Consider the following 18,638-nt stretch of genomic DNA (forward strand, 5'->3'; position numbering starts at 1 on the left):
GAGTCTTGTACGAGGTTTCTTCATCTCCGGTTGTTCCGAGAAGGAGAGTTTATACAGTGGAGAGTGTGCTCGGTGTGTGGATCCTTGGATTAGTAACCTCTTCTTAAGGTGGATACCAAGCAAATCCTTATGTTAGTATTGAATCTTGCTCCAAGTAAATCTTTTGCGTTGTTGTTACTATTCGGCCAGTGAGTCATTACAGTGTGTTGTGTTTCGACCTTCGCACCACTATTGTATTCCAGCCTGTGTGTCGTTGTCGTAGTTCGGTTTCCTGCCGCATTCGGCTTCGTGTCGTCAAATCCAGCTCCTCATATAGCTCACATCCATCTACTCTTCTGGGCCACAACGACTCGATTAGCGTCACGACTAGCTCACCGATCCACTAGAGGGCGCCCCCTGGGTCAAGGGACCGGGGTTATCCTGTCACTGTTTATAAGTAGCGTTGATTAGAAATCTTCTGACGACTTGGTCAATATAGAAGACAACTTATCATACCCTCCTCCTCCTCCAGGGCATGACGATTTGGTTATCATTCTAGTCACATCATTCCGGTTGTTCCGTCTTCTCAACTTTCAGACAGGATTAATTTCTTTTTCTCAAAACGATAATTTTTTTAGATGTTTATTGTCTGATATTATGTAAAATCAATATATCTTTAGAAGATTGTGTTTGATGTTCATGTTTAAATCAAACGATTTAATAACTTCCACTACGTTAAATATTTTGTTAACCTTTAAAATGAGTAATCTTGTGAACTAAAGGAATATTTGAATGACATGAATATTATTAAATGTTATTATATTAGAATGGTAGTTAAATTATTAATTAATTTAAATTTATATATGTTATAAGTAAAATTATTACTCTATTTATATACTAATAATATTTTTTAAAAATTAATTATTAATTTGATAAAAATTTAAAGGTTTTTAATAGCATCATAGATTGATCATATGATCCCAAATCGATTGGGTATGAGATCCCCATTCTACGGATTATCATTTAAATAACTATTATATATATATATATATATATATATATAACGTTGAGCTCATCGGCAAGCAAGCGCTCCGACCAGATCGCAGCTATTGCAGGGGGGCAATTCAGCCGAAGAACCCGGTCTGACTCCAGACCGCATCGCGAACTCGGCTCATGTCGCGGCCTTTGAGAGTCCTCCCGGCGCCCTCCAACACCGACGCCGTCGCCGCGCTCCTCCCGTGCGCCCGAGCCAAGTACTCGTGCGGGGGGAGCCGCTCCGTACCCGCCGCATCCTCCACTTCCGGATCGGAAGGCGGCCCGCCCGATAAGGAGCAGAGATGCCTCGGCCAGGCCGGCACGTCCATCGGCGCCGATGCCGCCACAGCGATCCGTTTCTCCCGCCGCTCCCGGGCGGTGGGCCCACGATAGGGTTCCTCGAAGGCGAGGGAGAGCCCGCCGACGTGCCGGCCCGTCCACCGGCGGTCTCCGGCGAGGTCCGTCGGCTGCCAGAGATCGTCGTCGTCGTCGATATCGGACGCGGAGTGCGCGTCGAAGAAGTTGGGCCAGACGTCGTCCTCGGATAGGTCGGGGAGACCGGCGCTGCTGCCCACGAATCCGGCAGGCGACGCGAGGAGCCGCTCCGCACCGCAGCGGCGCCGCTTATCCATGGCCTCCAAGCCTACGCGAACAAGGAGAGTGGATGGTCGGACGGCAGCGAGGGCCGACGGAATGGATCGGTCGAAAGCTCAAGGTCGCGGGAGGCGGTGGTGCCGAATTTATAGCGAGACCTAATATTCATTTGGATCTCGTTTCGTTTCATTTCATTTCATATTTTCATTTTACGAAGTATAGTGAGGCTGCCACGCTGGGCCCGGCGGACCCTACTCCAAGGTTTCCCCAGACTGGCGGGATCCACTCTCACATGGGTACACGTCGGATAGAAGTTGCTATTCGTCAGGTTGGGATTATACCCTTTCAGGTAAGCATTTTATCAGACATGTTCCTTTTTACAAAAGTTTTCCCTTTTTTTTTTCTCTAAAACAATCATAGGCGACAGCGACACTCATGGAGTTCGAACGGTCAAAATCTTCTTTAGCATCCCGAGCGACCAAAATTCGCTTGAGACACCTAGTCAAGTTTCAGTCGTTGGGATTAAGTGGGAGTCGTCCATGAAAGAGGTATATATAGAAAGAGAGAATTGTTATACTACAAGTTTTATCATGTGGATTGTTACGGAGCTATGCTATATTATTTTATTTTTTTAATATAACATTTTCTTTTTCTTTTTTTATTTCTTCTGCTTCTTCGTTCTCACTGCATGCTCACCGCCCCTCGCCCGTCATATCGTCGCGCCTCATCACCGCACCTCGTCGCACCTCGTCACCGCTGGCCACCCGCCCGGGCGCTGACCACCAGCTAGGTCAAGCCTCGATTCCAACCGTGATCACGACCGTGTTGGGCATGCGACGATCACGACGGATTCCGGACGTGACCGCGTCGGAATCCGGACGTGACAGGGCCGGAATTCGGACGCGACCACGCCGGAATTCGGACACGCGTCCGTGTTGGGCAGGCAACCGAAATCCTGACGCGATCGTGTCGAAATCCGGACGCGATCGCGCCTCTTTCTTTTTTTTTATTTCTTCTACTTCTTCGTTCTCACTGCATGCTCACCGCGCCTCGTCTGATGGTTGCTACTCAAAATACCGTCCTAGTTCCCCTGTACAAAAATTTGTATAAGCATAAAACTATCCTAGCTACCCATGTGCTCTACTGAAATTAAATTTGGATTGCAAACGATGCTTAACATTATTAATCCAAATTGTCCTTCAGAAGTTAAACTTGGATTGGAAACGATACTTAATATTTTTACTCCAAGTTTAACCGATGTGATCTTCCTAAGTTAAACCATATTACAGAAGTTATCAAATATCTATTTCAAAAATCGACTTCCAGGTTAAACATGGCGAGACACTAGGCCTTCTTGGGTATGAGATCATCCACCACTTCCTAGACAAAGCTTTACAAAGAAATCGAATATTTAACTTTGCCAAGATGCTGCATCTTTATCTTAGAGTGCTTCGTCATATGTTCGAGGATCAGGTTCATATTTACCTGGGATCAAGTCCGAAGACTCTCCCAAAAACATGAATCTTTCAGGTTGCCTCACAATCCTCCCACTACGAAATCTGGACGATCGCGTCCGTGTTGGGCAGGCGACCGGAATCCTGACACGATCGTGTCGGAATTTGGACGCTACCGCGCCGGATTCCGGACGCGACCGCACCAGATTTTGGACACAACCGCGTCGGAATCCGGACGTGACCGTGTTGGAATTCGAACGCGATCGCGCCGAAATCCTGACGCGACCGCGCCGGAATCCGGATGCGACCGCGTCTATGTTGGACGCGATCGCTTTCCCATAGTTCGACAGTGGTCAGACGACCGGTGGCCGGGCTAGTGGCCAGCGGTGATGAGGTGTGGCGAGGTGCGGTGATGAGGCGCGGCGAGGTGACGAGCGAGGCACGATGAGCATGCAACGAGAACGAAGAAGCAAAAGAAATAAAAAAAAAAGAAGAGAAAATATTGTATTAAAAAAATAAAATAATATGACATGGCAGTCGGTCCGTAACAATCCGTAGGGGCGTTTGGTTCAAATTTATCAATCGGAATGATAATGGATTTGATTATGGAGTCAATGGGAATGAGAATGGGAATCAGGATTGCATTATTAGCGTTTGGCTCAAAATCTGGAATGAATATGATTATAATTGATGATGTTTGTTTCAAATCAACATCAGTAATGGGAATCAAATAAATTTTCAATTTTACCCTTATTAATTAATGCATTAAAAAATAATAATATCTCTATTTTTTTCAAATAACATACATGTTACAATTATCACAAAAGATATTTTAATTTTTATCAAGTTCAAAATAATAAGCCGGGAGCAAGGGGTGCTGCGGATCATACACCGCCGCCGCCGCCTCGACGTCGCAGAGCACCGTCAGCTCTCGCACCTTCTTCATCAGGCTTTTGAGCCGCTTCTTGAGCGTTGCCCGGCGGATGGCATCGTCGGCGATCCTCACCAGCCTCACCTTGCTCCTCGCCATGGCAGAACAGAGCTCTCTTCTTCTCCTTCCCCCTCCTCCCTCTTTTTATACTGTAAATTTGGGCATCTCCCCTCCCATGTCTTTATTACATGAACTATTGCATAGATGCAATAGTAATAGAAAGGGCAGGCAAGGTTTTATATGCAAGGATGAGGCTAGAGTTGAGTGCTCAGTTGTTGAATAAAAAGGAGGAGGAAGAAGCAGGAACACTGGAGAGAGTAATAGAGGTGAAGAGAAATGGAGGGATAGAGGAAGAGTGAATCCCTGGCGAGGAGTTCGGCGAGGAGGCGGAGTACAGCGAATCTTGGAGATTAATTGCGTTGGGGCGTTCGGCGGAGGAGGGTGGAGGAGTTCAGATTTGGGGAGGAAGGGGATCTTCGAATCCCTGGCGAGGTGGGGCATTCGGCGAGGTAGCGACGTTCGACGAAGTGGAGGCATTCGGCGAGGTGGCGACGTTCAGCGTCGAGCGACGTTGGCGTCGTTCGAGAATAGGTTGCAAAGAGGAGAGGAGGAGAGAAATGCGATGGGAAATTAGGTTAAGGGTATTTTTGGTATTAATGAGAAATTGTGATTGCTGCAAATACAGGAATGGATGATTGAAGGGGTGGGACATCGAAATAAGCCATTACCCACTAATAAGGAATCATTCCCTCATTTATATTCCCATTGATGTAATCCAAACATTAACATTGATTGCTATTCTCATTCATTACTTCTATTCCCTTAAACCAAACGCCCCCTAAGTGTATGCAGGGTATCATTTTTATATAGATAAATTTTAACCTACACACCCTTACCTTGTACACTCATAGGCGTCCCTCTGCGGTCCGAGCACTCGAACATGTGAGGATCGTGCATGAGTGTGCAGGGGTAAGGATATGCAAAATATCATTTTTATATAAAAAAATTTTAACCTACACATTTTTACTCTACACACTCATGGACGCCCCTCTGCGTTCCGAACACCCGGAAGTACTCCCGGGCATCCCAATTCTCAAAAGTGTTCGATTATCAGTGTCATTATTTACGTGACTGTGAGCGTTGTGTACTGTAGCGCTGCCACGTTATTTTTCTATTTTTGTCATCTTCTTCCTCTTGCCCCATGCGCCCACTGCGCCTTGCGCCGATTGCACTTGCCTCGCCCGTCGGCAGCCCACCTGGTCGCACGCCCACTACCGGCGACCTCCGGCCACATGGTCCAACCAAACTATAGTATAGAGGAAGGTGAACTTATTGGGGTATCGCAGCTGGATTCCGACCGCAATCCAGTGCGATCGTGGTTGGAATCCAGCCTGTGGCGGACCCCCGACCGGTTCATGGTTGGATTCCGACCGGATTGCAGCCGTAATTGACCGTGATCTTGCCGCAACACTAGCGGCTACAATCACTGTCGAATTTCGACAGCAATCGCTGCCAAATTTCGACCTCGATATGGCACGATCGTGGTTAGAATCCAGCTACTACCGAACCCCTACCAATTCGTAGCAAGATTACAGCTGAAATCCAGCTACAATTGGCCGCGATTTGGCCACGACGCTAGTGGCTTGATCAGTGTTGAATTCTGGCCAGTTTAAGGTTGAGATTCTGGTCACTGACCGGAATTTGATAGCAATCCAACTTGAGGTAATCCACCGACATCCAGTGATGACCTATTGTAGCGAGGCATGAGAACTTATTCAATTTTTTTTTTAAAATAACCTCGTATATATATATATATAAATATAATTTTAATATACTGTAAATCTTACCTGTAGATTCGTTCGGACTGGACTCCGGCGTCTGAAATTAATCCTGAATTAATTTTAATTTTACTAAAATATATTTTTGGCCTTTGTTTTAGATATATATTTCATAAAAACTGCCAATTACTTGCATTAATACTTAGCAATGTTTGAATTCTACCAGCCCTTTCAGAAAGCTTAAATTACATTTTAATTTAATTTTATTTCTATAACATAATCAGTTACTTACTACTTGTACTAAAAAATATTTATCTATTCGTTATTTAAGCAAGAGTAGTTAGTTTGAGTATATTCTATTAAAAAAAATACTCATTAAAAAAATGTTGATTGTACATGGGCGTTATCTGTATTTTATTAGTCAAAAATCATATTAATATCGGGTCCTATAATAATTGGCTAGTGGCTAATATATACTAACTGTGATGAGTAATTTTATAATTATTTGTAATTATCTTTTATTTTCACAATACAAATACATATAATAGATTTTTGTATTTTATAATTTCTCTCATATATTTTAGAAAATTTTAGAAAATTGGAATAGACTATTAAATTCTTTTATTTGAATATAACATTTTAAATATGTTGTCGCTCGCAGGTATGAGACTGTCTAATTTCAGTGAATGCGACTTGCATGGACCATGCAGAATCTCAACCCACGTTACCACTCGACAGGTTTATAAATTATAATTAATACAAACTTAATGGAATTCATATAGTCAAAAACAAAATGTGATAGACTCTTGATAATCAAGAAAAGTTTTAAGATCATTTTTGCTTCTGATTGGAAAATAAAATTCAGTCACGGAGCTGATTTATTGGGAAATTGATGAAAAAAAAGAAAGGGTAACAGTGAGCTACAACAAGATACTGATGGACTGCATAGTTCTTGACAACAGAGCTCACTTTTTATTGATCCTCCTTTCGCAACAAGCAACTCCAGCTCCGCTCTTCAATTTCTGCCTGCATTACTGGGCCAAAGCAATGGCTCTTATTCTGGCACAGGTGCAAGACAGAAGATTATTCACTGTTGCAATGGATATGGCAGAGATCTTAGAATTTGGACGAGAGTGCATTGAGATCTGAAACGCCACCGTCAGAATAGAACCTCCAGGTTTAGCTTCATCGTCCCCGAATCCAGAGGGCCCATCAGGGTGGATGACAAACCCCGAAGGCAGCAATGCAACAAAGTTGGGGTCTGCACCACCGATCACAGCATTGATTATGACAGAATCAATAGGAGTATAAATCACGAATGAGCAGATTGGGCCAAAGCAGATTTCTTGGAGCATCATCGTCTTTCTCCCCTCCTCAGGCATCTACATTGTCATCAAAATGTATCGGTTAGAGTAGAAGAAATATCATCTACAAGTAGAGGAACAAGGGAATTCAATTGATTTTGAACTTACTCCAACACTGAATATGGAGATACAGTTTCCTTTTTCATCCTGGCCATTGTCGATGCTGGCTGTCTCACGGAGCATGTTTCCATGTAGCAGAACGTCCCACTGTCTCACAGAAACGAGCAAAGAGTATTGAGCATCTATTTTTGTATTATCTCCTAGTTACAAGATTACTGGGCTCTGAATACCTGGTTACGAGAGGGCACATCGCGGAGGAAATCAAAAACTCTCTTTGGAGGGATTGGGAGCCAGATCGAAGTGCTTGCACTAAGAACAATGCCAGTAGGCCTCCCTGGATCGCCATTGTTCTTCCTGCCTCTAATCTTCACATCATTCATACCCACATTACGTCTATCTGCCCACTGGTGAAGCACAGAGCCGCTCACACCGCTGAAAAAGCACACCACCATCCTGTCCGATAACTTCAGTATGTTCTTGGTCGCTACGGCGTCGTCTCCTACTATAGGAGCAGTGGAATTGCTGGCCATGAGACTAGCCATTCTCTCGCATTGCTTTGACAGCGTCTCCAGCCATCTCTTTGCTCCAAATACCAGACCAGAGTTGACGATGGGCTTGTACATGTCATGAATGCCTCCGGCTTCCACCTCCACATGCTCAATCCATATGACCTACGAGCCATAGGAAGGGGATTGATCAGAAATGAAAAGGTTAACAGATTATAATGCAACAAATTAACTACAAAGATTTTGATCCACTTTTGAGCGATCGTCTGGCAGTTGCTGAATGATGCATCCGGAGGGCCTTCTGCGAAACTTAGTCATGGTGGCGTCGGGGGACACTTCAAAGGAAACATCAACCACCGCCCAGAGCCCTTCGCCATGCAGCTTGCAGTGCCTCAGGAACAACCCCTCTCTGAGAGCCACCAAGGGGCTTGGAGCTTGGAGCTCAGCAGTAATCTGAGAAAGAAGGGGGGCACTTGTTCAAATAATGGCGATCAGTGAAATGAACAAGATGTATCACAAGCTGACGCCTTTACCAGTTGCAGAGAGCCGTCATAGCTTTCTCCTGTTCCGAATGAATAGCCCGTTATGTAAGTAGCGCCGGCGACGATGCTGGAGAAGAACGCGCTCCATTTACTCTGCAACGCCGTCAAAATCCCCAAAAGTTATCCCATTTTTTTTTTGTAAGCCGTCGTAAAAACTGCCTACCACGTCCATTAGTATGTCGACCAATCTGACGGCGTCCATGGCGATAATCGCAGTGGCCCTGCTGGCCTCGATGCCGAGGCCTGCGAACCTGGGGCCGAGCCCACCGGGGAAGGCCCGGGCGTATTCTTCCTCGTTCAATGCTTCGCCGAGCCCAGCTTTGCCTGGAATCCACAGCGGCGCCTCCCGCTGAGCCATCGCGAGAAGCTCCTCCATGGCCACCACAGCCAACACGTGCGCCGCCGTTTGTTCAGTCTCCGGTCCCTTCCGGCTCAGAATCAAATTCAGTTCGGCCACCGGCGGCTCGAGCAGCACGGAGGGCGTCCTCAACGGTCGACTTGTGTATTTTGCAATCAGGCCCATCACCATCTCGATCTGTGAATCAAACCAGTCCATTTTTTTTTTACAAAAGCCCCCCTTTTTAAAACAAATTTATCATTCTAAATATTGATTATCCAAATAATTTCGATCAAAATTGTTATTTACCTTCTCCCGCATACCAGCATTTTCAAGTACGAGTTCGTCGATGCTCATCTCGTCAAGTGTGGGAGGTTGGCCGCAATTGGAGCAGCGAATGGTACGTAGTGCCCCTTTCAGCTTCACATTTTCAGTTAAAAGTTGTGTGTTCTCTTCTTTCAGCCTTAAGTTATCCTCATGCTCCATTTGGTTCTACAAGCAAGACACATCGATAGAAACACTTTCTCAATGATTGCCTCTTTTTTTTCACAGAGGCATAATTACGAGAAAATATTTTTATGAATTTATTTTCATTCATAGAAAACTAAACTATATCTTAATTCTCACCTTTATTTGTGTCCTCTTGTTTTGAAACCAAAACTTCACTTGTTGAGGCTCTAATCCAAGATCTTGGGAAATTAATCTTCGTTGTGTCTCATCCGGATGTGGACTTTGTCGGAAGTACCTTCAAACAAATAGTCAAGTAAACCTAATTTCATTCTTTCACTAAGACAGATAAATAAATAAATAATTTACTCCTCAAGTCCTTGGATTTGTTCTATCGTATGTCGATGATTGTGCCTCTTTCTTCCATAGTTTTGTTGATATTGCTCGTCAACCGATCCATTCTCTTGAGTAATAGATAAGTGATCTTCCGCTAGGTCAAGGAATAAATCATCCATTACTACATGTTCGTCCATTTGGACAAATTGTTGTTGCTGCTGTTGTTGTTGATCTTCTGATTCATTCAAAACTCGTTCATCCTATACATGAATGTGAAGGAAAATATTAAGATAAGGACGCGAAGTACTAAAAAAGAAGGCCTAAAATTTTCCATAAATATACATAGTAGAAGAAAGTGAACATATAGAACTTTCCTACTAGATCAAACTAGTATAAGACTATCTTGACAACTTTATCTTTAATATCTTGAATATTCGTTAAACTACGTCTTTTACACATGATTTAAGTCTAAAAATGTTTATACAAAAAGAGATATGAATACACCATGAAAAATAATAGCAACGAGGAATAACTTCCTCGATCATAGTCCAATCAAACAGAACAATTAATGCACGCAAGATCATCGTCCCGCGATGATACAACTAAATCGAACGAGAATTCTCGCTTTCGTATGTTAATAATCTTCAACATACATGCTAAAGGAAACCCTTAAAATTTCCATAAACATGTTATATACTATAACGAAGACAAACAAGATCACCGATCGATGTAGACAGGGGTCTAATCCCCCAATTGCAGTGAAACAACCGACCGAACCAATATTGAAAAAGAATCAACTACCACAAATATAGAAGAAGATAAAAGAAAACATTAAACATAGAACACATTTTCTCCGAGATAAGGCAAAAGGGCCAAGAATAGACAAGAGGTAAACCCTTTCTTCCATTCCTTGGGAACCCATGGCCAGAGCAGAGCTTTGCCTCAAACCCTAATGGAGTGCAAGTGCCTGTGTACATTTCACTACCATCCCCTTCCTGTGTTATATACACAAAAACAGAGGACCAAAATGGTAAGTCACAATGACAAGCTCAACAAACATATATATATATATATATATATATATATATATATATATACTATAAATATTTATATAAAATATAGGGAAAAAATTTAGTGGGAAAATGAAAGGAACAGTGGAGGAGTCCAAAATTATAACCTATCCAAGTTGATCATGAAATTTGATTTGGAGAATTAGGGTTGACTGGTCGACGATAATAGTTGTACATGGATTCCAGACTCATCAGAATTTAGTTTGACGATTTAGGATTAATCAGGTGAACAATTATGTGTAAAAAAATTTTACACTTCCTTCACCCTTGCCAAGGTGGACTAAGAATACATGACAAGTATTATTTCCTTCTCTTCTTCTGTCTTGACCCTTAATTATGATATAAATCTACCACTCGAGTACTAACTTAGCTACACTCGTGGGGGTTCCTCGATGCTTAATTGTCTAGGAGAGAGAAACGAAGAGATGCAATTGTGTTTATTAAAGGATGGGCTGCAATTGTGTTTATTAAAGGATGGGCTGTGTTGTTTCGTTAGGAGGAGGAAGAGTGAAGGGGCCAAGGATTGAGCAGTTGTTGCCCATTGAGAGTGTGACTATGTGTGCTTGAATTTGTCAATCGTAGTAAACTCCAGCTGAACCCTACTACAAAATCTAAGAATAAAATATAATTTTAATTTTTAAAAACTGAATATAGTAGTAAATATAATTTTTAATTTTTAAAAATGAATATAAGAATCTAGTAGTAAAAATAATCATGAAAAATTCTTAAATTTATATGACATTAATAATTATGTTGGGATGAAGATGAGTTTTGAGCTAAGAATGCTTCGTAACAACTACTATAATATCCTTGTTCCTTGGTTTATTTTTAGACATTTTAGATCGATATATACTTGTTTGATAAGCTTAAAGCTAGTTTATGAAAGTTTTGGTTGTAGCATAAGAGCATCTCGAAATGGTTGATTGTGTGATGAAATATGATCTTGTAGGAAGTGATATGTTGTCGAGGGATTGTTTTTGTTTACGATAAGTGTCAAAAAAAAATTTTTAATTGCACCTTGACGGTTTAAGCATTGGATAATTGACCAAAGAGGCCTTAGGAGTTTAACTTATTTACTATTAAACCAAATAATTATTGTATAATATAAAAAAAGATTTTTTATTTTTTTGAAAAAAATATTAGGAGATATATATGGAAGCATTTTAATTACATTACATATTTCAATATTAATATTATTTTGGGTTTGAAAATTTAAAAAATACTTGTATTTTTGGCAATCTTTAGATGCATTAAGGCAATTTTTGAAAAAAAAATAAAAAAATTGGGTTATTTTAGCACGAGAATAACACCAACCTCGATGAAGTTGTCAAGCATTTATGTTGTCTATTTTTTTATATTTTTTTGTAAATATTTTTTAATCCTAGGAAAAAGAGGTGGGATTTTTTTTAAAAAAAAATTGAATTATTCCAGCTTTTAATATGCTAATGCTCACGGATTTATTATTTCGGAAATGTATTACTCTCCAAACATAAAATGGGAAAAAATATTATTAATAATATCTACTGAATAAATAATAATTTGCAGGAATAAATTATAAAAGACATGTATTTAAAAGACAATTGAATAAAAAAATATTAAATCGATAATTTTAAAAGAGTACAAAAAGGTGTAAAAGAAGAAATATGGAATAAGTTGAATGCTTAATGCATATAAGAAACTTAGAACTCGATAAAAAAAATTATATTATGGATTCGAAAAATTATATTAATAAGTAAATTTTTAAATGAGTTGTGAGAATTAATGTACACTTGACTTAAATAATCACTTAAACTAATAGTTTAATTAATTGATGGATTGAGTAGGAAGTTACGAATAAAATATTTTATTTGAAATGAAATCAATTGATCCCTTAGAATTAAAAATAAAATTGTCCAGATAATTTACATGATAAAAACAATCCTTAATAAATATTATTTATATTATTTTTGTTTTAAATTTTATTTTTCAAGTCAACCAGATTTACAAGTCTCTTGTCAATGTTGATATTAGATCCCATCCAGAAATTAAGTCAACTGAGGGGTCTGTGATGAAAGCAAGAGCTTTAATAAAGAGAGGACTGTGGACCTGAAGATGTATTGCAGGCTTTTAGATCTCCCAAGGGAGTAGGGAAGAGATATTGAAAGTAGTACCTATAAACCTATACACACCATAGAGAGATCCCACAAGGGTGTTAGAGTGAGAACCAGGGAAGAGGTCCTTGATGTATGTCCTCTAACATTCAATTCATAAAAAGAGGTTCATCGAAAAGTGCAAGAAAAAAGTAGAACTATAGTAGATGTGTGTATGTGTGCGTATATGACCAACGGAGAAGGTCTTCCTTTTTATACTGTCTCTCATAACCTTCGCAATAATGAGACGTCATAGAATGTCGAGTGTTAGGATATGTTGGATGATTGAGAATATATGACGAACTTTCATTGGGTGAAGGAAGGTTCTGTGGCATGCATGTGGTAGAATATCATAATATTCCCTTACAAATGACTATTATTCTCTGATAGGTGGTTGTGATTGCTTGATAATGTTGTTCCCTAGCGATAGTCAGATTGGAACTTGGGCTGACTAGGAGTAGATTGAGAGTCATGCTCATGAGAATTGAGGGACTGGGCCATGGTGGACCAACAGGAGCTGGGGCCGATGATGTGCCCAGATTATATACACTTATTTAGCATGTTTTGACACACATTCACATATTTTACGCATGCTTTGTCTATGCACTTTCATACTCTTTGTCTTATTTTTAGCATAATTACTCTTTTTTGTTCGAAGATATGCTCTTATGTATTTTCTGTTGACGGGAGTCAAATTTGGAGATCACGATGTTCACGGCCGAGCCAGTCAACAACCGAAGGAAAATAACACTGACAATGTGACCTACACGACCATGTCAAAGAAGCAAGGAGGAAAATGACCTTGGTCGTGTGGTGCACACAGGCCATGTGACTTCACCAGAGGAGGAGCATAACATGGATGTGTGAGAGCCACATGGCCGTGTCACCCAGCAGTATATCCAGAGTATGGCTGTGTAGATCCACACGACCGTGCAACACATCCAAAGAGCAAGCAGAGATTGGTCGTGTCATCCACACGACCGTGTAGGATTTCCAAAGACCAAGAATGGCCAGGCCGTGTGAGCCACACGACCGTGTAGGCCATCCAAAGCCAAAACAGAACACAGCCGTGTGGATCCACACGGTCGTGTCACCCTGGTCGAGAGGAGAATGTAAGAGGTCGTGTGAGATCTACACAACTACGTCACGGGTCGTGTGGTGCCTGTGCCCCAACTCTATAAAAGGGGGTTTCTTCCCCTTTTAAAGGAGAGGAAGGCTCTCCCTTTGGGGAGATCCAACTTGATACTATTCTTCGTCTGTGATCTGTCGATCTGAGGCCATCTCCATCTCCACATCGACTCCGGTAGCCAAGGATTGGTTTCGAAGATCACTCATCGACACTTGATAAGCTTTTCTATTCTCTTGTCTACAGATTGGGATTGAAATACTTGTAATCTTCTTGTCTTCGAATCTTTATCTTTTTACTATGGAGTAGATATATTGTTCTAGGATTAAGGAAGTATTTGTGGTGTGATTTGATGTAAGATCTCATGGATATGCCAATTTCCTATTTAGATGATGTTAGCATGTTTTGTATCTAGTTGATTTTGTGTGGATTCATGTGTTTGGACCTAATTACCATGTTTGATTGCATGTTTGTGATACTTGTGGATTCCATAGAGGGATGCCCTAGATCGTATGACCGAAGGATGCTCGTGACAGGCAGTCCCACTAACGGACGTCTGGGTGTCTTTTTGAAAGGTGAAGCAAGTCTCTATAAGGAGGTGGGATGGTTGAATGTACTTAATACCTACATCACTACGTGGATTGAGTAGAGTAATACCTACATCATTACGTGGATTGAGTAGAGATGTGTTTCTGTGTCGTATGACCGAAGGATGCTAGTGATAGGTAGTCCCACTAACGGACTTCATAGGGATCATATTTATTTATTTGGTTGTAGTGTAGATCAAGGTCCTTTGCCGGTTGTCTTCTGCAGGAGAAAACCAGTGACTTCCTACAAATGCATGTTAATTGAGGATATGCATTGGTGAACCATATTACATCGATAAATATAAAATGAAACAGAACTCCTAAAACACTCATAAAAACCAAGTTCTTTCATTTACTTTTCTATTTCTATTTCTAGTTGCTTTACTAGTACATTCACTACCTTTGTCAATTGTTTAGTTAATCCGTCATGAGACATCTCTATTACTTATAATCAATCTCTGTGGAAACGATAATCTTTTATTACCGATGATGAAATTGTTCACTTACGGTTACGTAATAGTCGACCGAAAGTAGACTGAGAGTCGTGCCCAAGAGAAGTGAGAGAATGAGCCCTGGGGGCCTGACCGACGCTGGAGCCGACCGAGAGTAGACTGGGAGTCATGCCCTTAAGCTCTAAATGTCCGACTGGTATTGGGGCCGATCGAGAGTAGACTAGGAGTCGCGCCCTTAAGCCTTGGGGGTCCGATTTACGCTGGGGTTGATCAAAAGCTAACTGGGAGCTAGGCCTCAATCAAGGGACTACGGTCTGTTGGGACACATACTCTCTGACCTTGACTACCATCTCTTCTTGACTTTTGACCACCACATTATCTTGACCATTGGTCCCACCCTATTCCTAGGGTCATCCATTATACATCATATCACAAGCCTCCCTTTCAAGTCAAGTCGAAAGAGGTCCAGGACTAATTGACCAGACTTGAGTCCTACTGATGTCCACTATTTGACCGAGCATTAACCCCGATATCCTCTCGATGCCACCTGTGACATTGCCTTTTTCAAAGAAAACATTGTCTTGTCATCTGTCTTGTGTTAAATGCGAGGTAGGATTTTTGCGATAGCATATTAGTGTAATGATTTGATTGTCCCTAATTTACTCCAGAATCTGAGTCAGATGGACTGTCAGATGAGGTGGATGGAATGTTGACTGAATCACAATATTTCGGAGGGGGGTATGCTGAGATGGCTTCTATGTTGACCAAGTCGTCACAAGTTCTTTAGTCAACGCTACCAGTAGTCAACGATCGGGTTACTCGGTCTCTGGTACCCCGATGCTCGAGGCAGATCCAACAAATATATAAGTAATAGAATAAGATGTATAATATTGAAATACGTATAGAATATGAATGGAGAACGTACCTTGGCCTAGGGGTGCCCTCGGGTGGATCGGTGAGTTGGTCGAGACACTACTCGAGTTGTCGTGACCCGGAAGAGCAAATGACTCCGAGCAGGATGAAGAGCTAGATCTGATGGCGCCGAGTCGAGTACGACCTGGATCCGGCTGGAAGACGACATGCAGGCTCGGACCTAACAGCGACATGTAGGCTGGGATATGACATCGACACACAAGCTAGGATATGACTTCAGCACGTAGGCCAAGATATAACAACAACATGAAGGCTAGACACAAAGCACACAGTCCGGAATACAACCGTGGCTCGCAAGCCAGAACACAATGATGATGACACATAGATCAAGATTCAACCGCAGCTCGAAGGCCGAAACATAATAGCGATGCGAAGGCTAGAACAAGGAACACAAACCAAATGGGTGCGAAGGCCGGAACACAATGGAAGTGGAGTATGATCAGATTGGAGTCAATGGGGCCTACAACTATAATTGGCGCGGGGCAGCAGCCACCATCAGGATGGTTGCGAACCGCTATGCTACAGTGGCAACGACCGACTGTGGCATAAAGGCCACAACGGTTGTGGGCAGCAGCGGCATCGTGAGGGCAACACAGATAGTGACGGAGGCAGCACCATCGTCCTACGTTGGTGTCTGAAAGTCTATCTGGCAATGGAGGTGGTTGCCGGTGTGAGGTGAGGCAACGGAGGCGGTGTCGACGCCAGGAGGTAGTGTCGTGCACTTGGCAGCAGCCTCCGGAGGCACAGGGATGGTTGCGAGGCTGGCGGTCGCAAGAGGTGGCCTGGGCGCAAGAGGGATAGGGAGGAGACGACACTTGCAGCAGGAGAGATGGCACACGTGAGGTCCCTACAGTGGCAACGTCACCTTGCGAGAGAGCGAAACTGAGAGAGAGAAAAGGAGGGGGCGGGGGGTAGAGGTGGCATCGAATGGTGGGATGCACTAGGAGGACGACATCGAGTCTGTCCGATGGCGACAGAGTGAGGAGGAGAAGATGACACTGATGCATGAGGTGGCGTCGGCTTGCACAAGGTGGCGGCAAAGGTGGCCCTCTTGTGCCTCATCCTCCTCCTGGCGGCGGACCAAAGCCCCCTGTGTGAGGCGAGGAGAAGACCAGAAGAGGAGAGGAGGGATGGCGACGTTGGCCTCAGTGCCGATGTCGACGATTAGCGTGGAGAAAGATCCTTCCCTGTGTGCCCCCTACAAAAGAGCATAGAGAGAGAGAGAGAGAGCAGTGGCTTGCCGGTGAGGAAGGAGAAGGCGACAGTGGTGACGTGAAGAGGAGGTGGTGGCTTTCGCATGAGATGATGGTGGCGGTCTCGAAAAACCCCCGAAGCAGCCCCCTTTCCTTTGCGTGAATAGTGCCCTAAAAAGGGGTGCTACAATAAAATGACTAAAATGCCCCTCCCCTCTCTACTTACCACATTAGTCCCCATCCATCATAAATGTCATTCTATGGGCAATTACCACGTGTCTTACCAACTTCATTCTGATGTGATGGCTGACGCATGCCTTTTTGCATAGTTTGACGATGATTTACCTCCTCTGATCTGACGATTGCCCTTGGTAGGGTTGTTTCGATCGGACGGTTTAAACTTTAAAATACCCTTAGGTCTCTTGTTAAAAACCCTAAGTGTTGGTGCGGTTAGCACTAACTGTCTAACTCAGGTTTTGATGAATGACAAATCAGGTTAAGTTAGGTTCATCGTTATCTAACACTCTGATCGAGTATGCAGGATAAGTCCAGACAGGTCGACGGGCTGACCGGATGTCTGGCACGAAGTCCAAGCGGGTCGACGGGCTGACCGGACGCTTGGCGAGAAGTCCAGCTAGGTCGACGGGCTGATCGGATAGCTGGCGAGAAGTCCAAGCGGGTCGACGGGCTGACCGGACTCTTGGCGAGAAGTCCAGCTAGGTCGACGGGCTGACTGGATAGCTGGTGAGAAGTCCAGACGGGTCAAAGGGCTGACCGGACGTCTGGCAGGTGAGTAAAGGTAAGTCACTAGAAGGGAGTGACTGTGAGGACGTGTTCCAGGGAAGGGAACATTAGGCGTCGATCCGGCTTAGATCCATTTCGGATATCTAAGTCGAGATCGTGATTAGATTCCAGTCTCGGAAAGACGGAATCTAAGTCATAATCTTCTTTGATTAAAGTATAAACTGTGCTAACATCTTATTTTACAGGATATACATATTGTTTGCCTCGGACTAACTCTTTCTTGCAGATAAAGGAGTTTCTGGAGAAAAAGTGGTCCGGGCGCCCGGAAGGGATCCGGGCGCCCGGGAGGCAATTTCTATCCTTGGCGTGCGTCGACGCGTGGAGCTCGTTGGTTGGGCGGGCTACGTCACACCAGGGCGCCCGGAAGGGATCCAGGCGCCCTGAGCATCCTATAAAAGGAGGGTCAGAGGGGAGTTTCAAAGACAACTGGAAAAAGAGATCTTCTACTGCTTGCTCTGCTGCTCTGCGCTCCTGCGACGCTAACGAAGCTCCGACAACACACATATAAGCTTTTCAAATTTCTGATTAGAAAATTCTCTTTGAGTTTGCAAAGTCATTTTTTTTTTTTTGCAAAAATGATCTTTAAAAATTAACTACTCTCTCAAAACTTAGCTATTTTCCAAAAGCTAAAGCTAATGTTTTAAACAAGTCTTCCAAAGTTTAAACTCCCTCAAGTTAACTTGTCATCGTTTCTTAAATTTATGTTACTTTCTTTATACTCTGTATTGATGCTTATTTGATGAATGCCAAAGGGAGAGGGATAGGTGGTTAAGTTAGAGCAACTAAATGCAAACTTGAAAAACTAACTTAAAACCTTAAAAACCTCGAAAATCATGCTTGATTTTTGCATATATTTTTCACTAACTTAACCAGGTTGTCATTCCATCAAAAAGGAGGAGATTGTTGGTGCGATTAGCACTAACGGTCTAACTCAAGTTTTGATGAATGATAAATCAGGTTAAGTTAGGTTCGTCATTATCT

The 18,638-nt window shown here is 42.7% G+C and overlaps 3 protein-coding genes across 3 annotated transcripts; all 3 read right to left on the reverse strand.

Annotated features, from left to right (window-relative positions):
* Nucleotides 1-1,061: 1,061 nt before the first annotated feature.
* LOC122054771 lies at nt 1,062-1,646 on the reverse strand. The gene has a single exon (XM_042616206.1). It carries the CDS (start codon nt 1,644-1,646, stop codon nt 1,104-1,106), a length of 543 nt encoding a protein of 180 aa, XP_042472140.1. The 3' UTR covers nt 1,062-1,103.
* A 5,138-nt stretch (nt 1,647-6,784) lies between these two features.
* On the reverse strand, nt 6,785-7,327 carry LOC121968155 (homeobox-leucine zipper protein HDG2-like). The gene is made up of 2 exons (XM_042518639.1): nt 7,244-7,327; nt 6,785-7,153 (listed from the first exon to the last, which is right to left on the reverse strand). The coding sequence occupies exons 1-2, from the start codon at nt 7,316-7,318 to the stop codon at nt 6,803-6,805; spliced, it is 426 nt and encodes a 141-aa protein (XP_042374573.1). The 5' UTR covers nt 7,319-7,327; the 3' UTR covers nt 6,785-6,802.
* An 80-nt stretch (nt 7,328-7,407) lies between these two features.
* LOC122054772 (homeobox-leucine zipper protein PROTODERMAL FACTOR 2-like) lies at nt 7,408-9,066 on the reverse strand. The gene is made up of 5 exons (XM_042616207.1): nt 8,890-9,066; nt 8,407-8,820; nt 8,235-8,336; nt 7,954-8,154; nt 7,408-7,866 (listed from the first exon to the last, which is right to left on the reverse strand). The coding sequence occupies exons 1-5, from the start codon at nt 9,064-9,066 to the stop codon at nt 7,408-7,410; spliced, it is 1,353 nt and encodes a 450-aa protein (XP_042472141.1).
* Nucleotides 9,067-18,638: the final 9,572 nt, after the last annotated feature.

This window comes from Zingiber officinale, chromosome 3B, assembly GCF_018446385.1.
Source record: "Zingiber officinale cultivar Zhangliang chromosome 3B, Zo_v1.1, whole genome shotgun sequence".
NCBI lineage: Eukaryota > Viridiplantae > Streptophyta > Magnoliopsida > Zingiberales > Zingiberaceae > Zingiber > Zingiber officinale.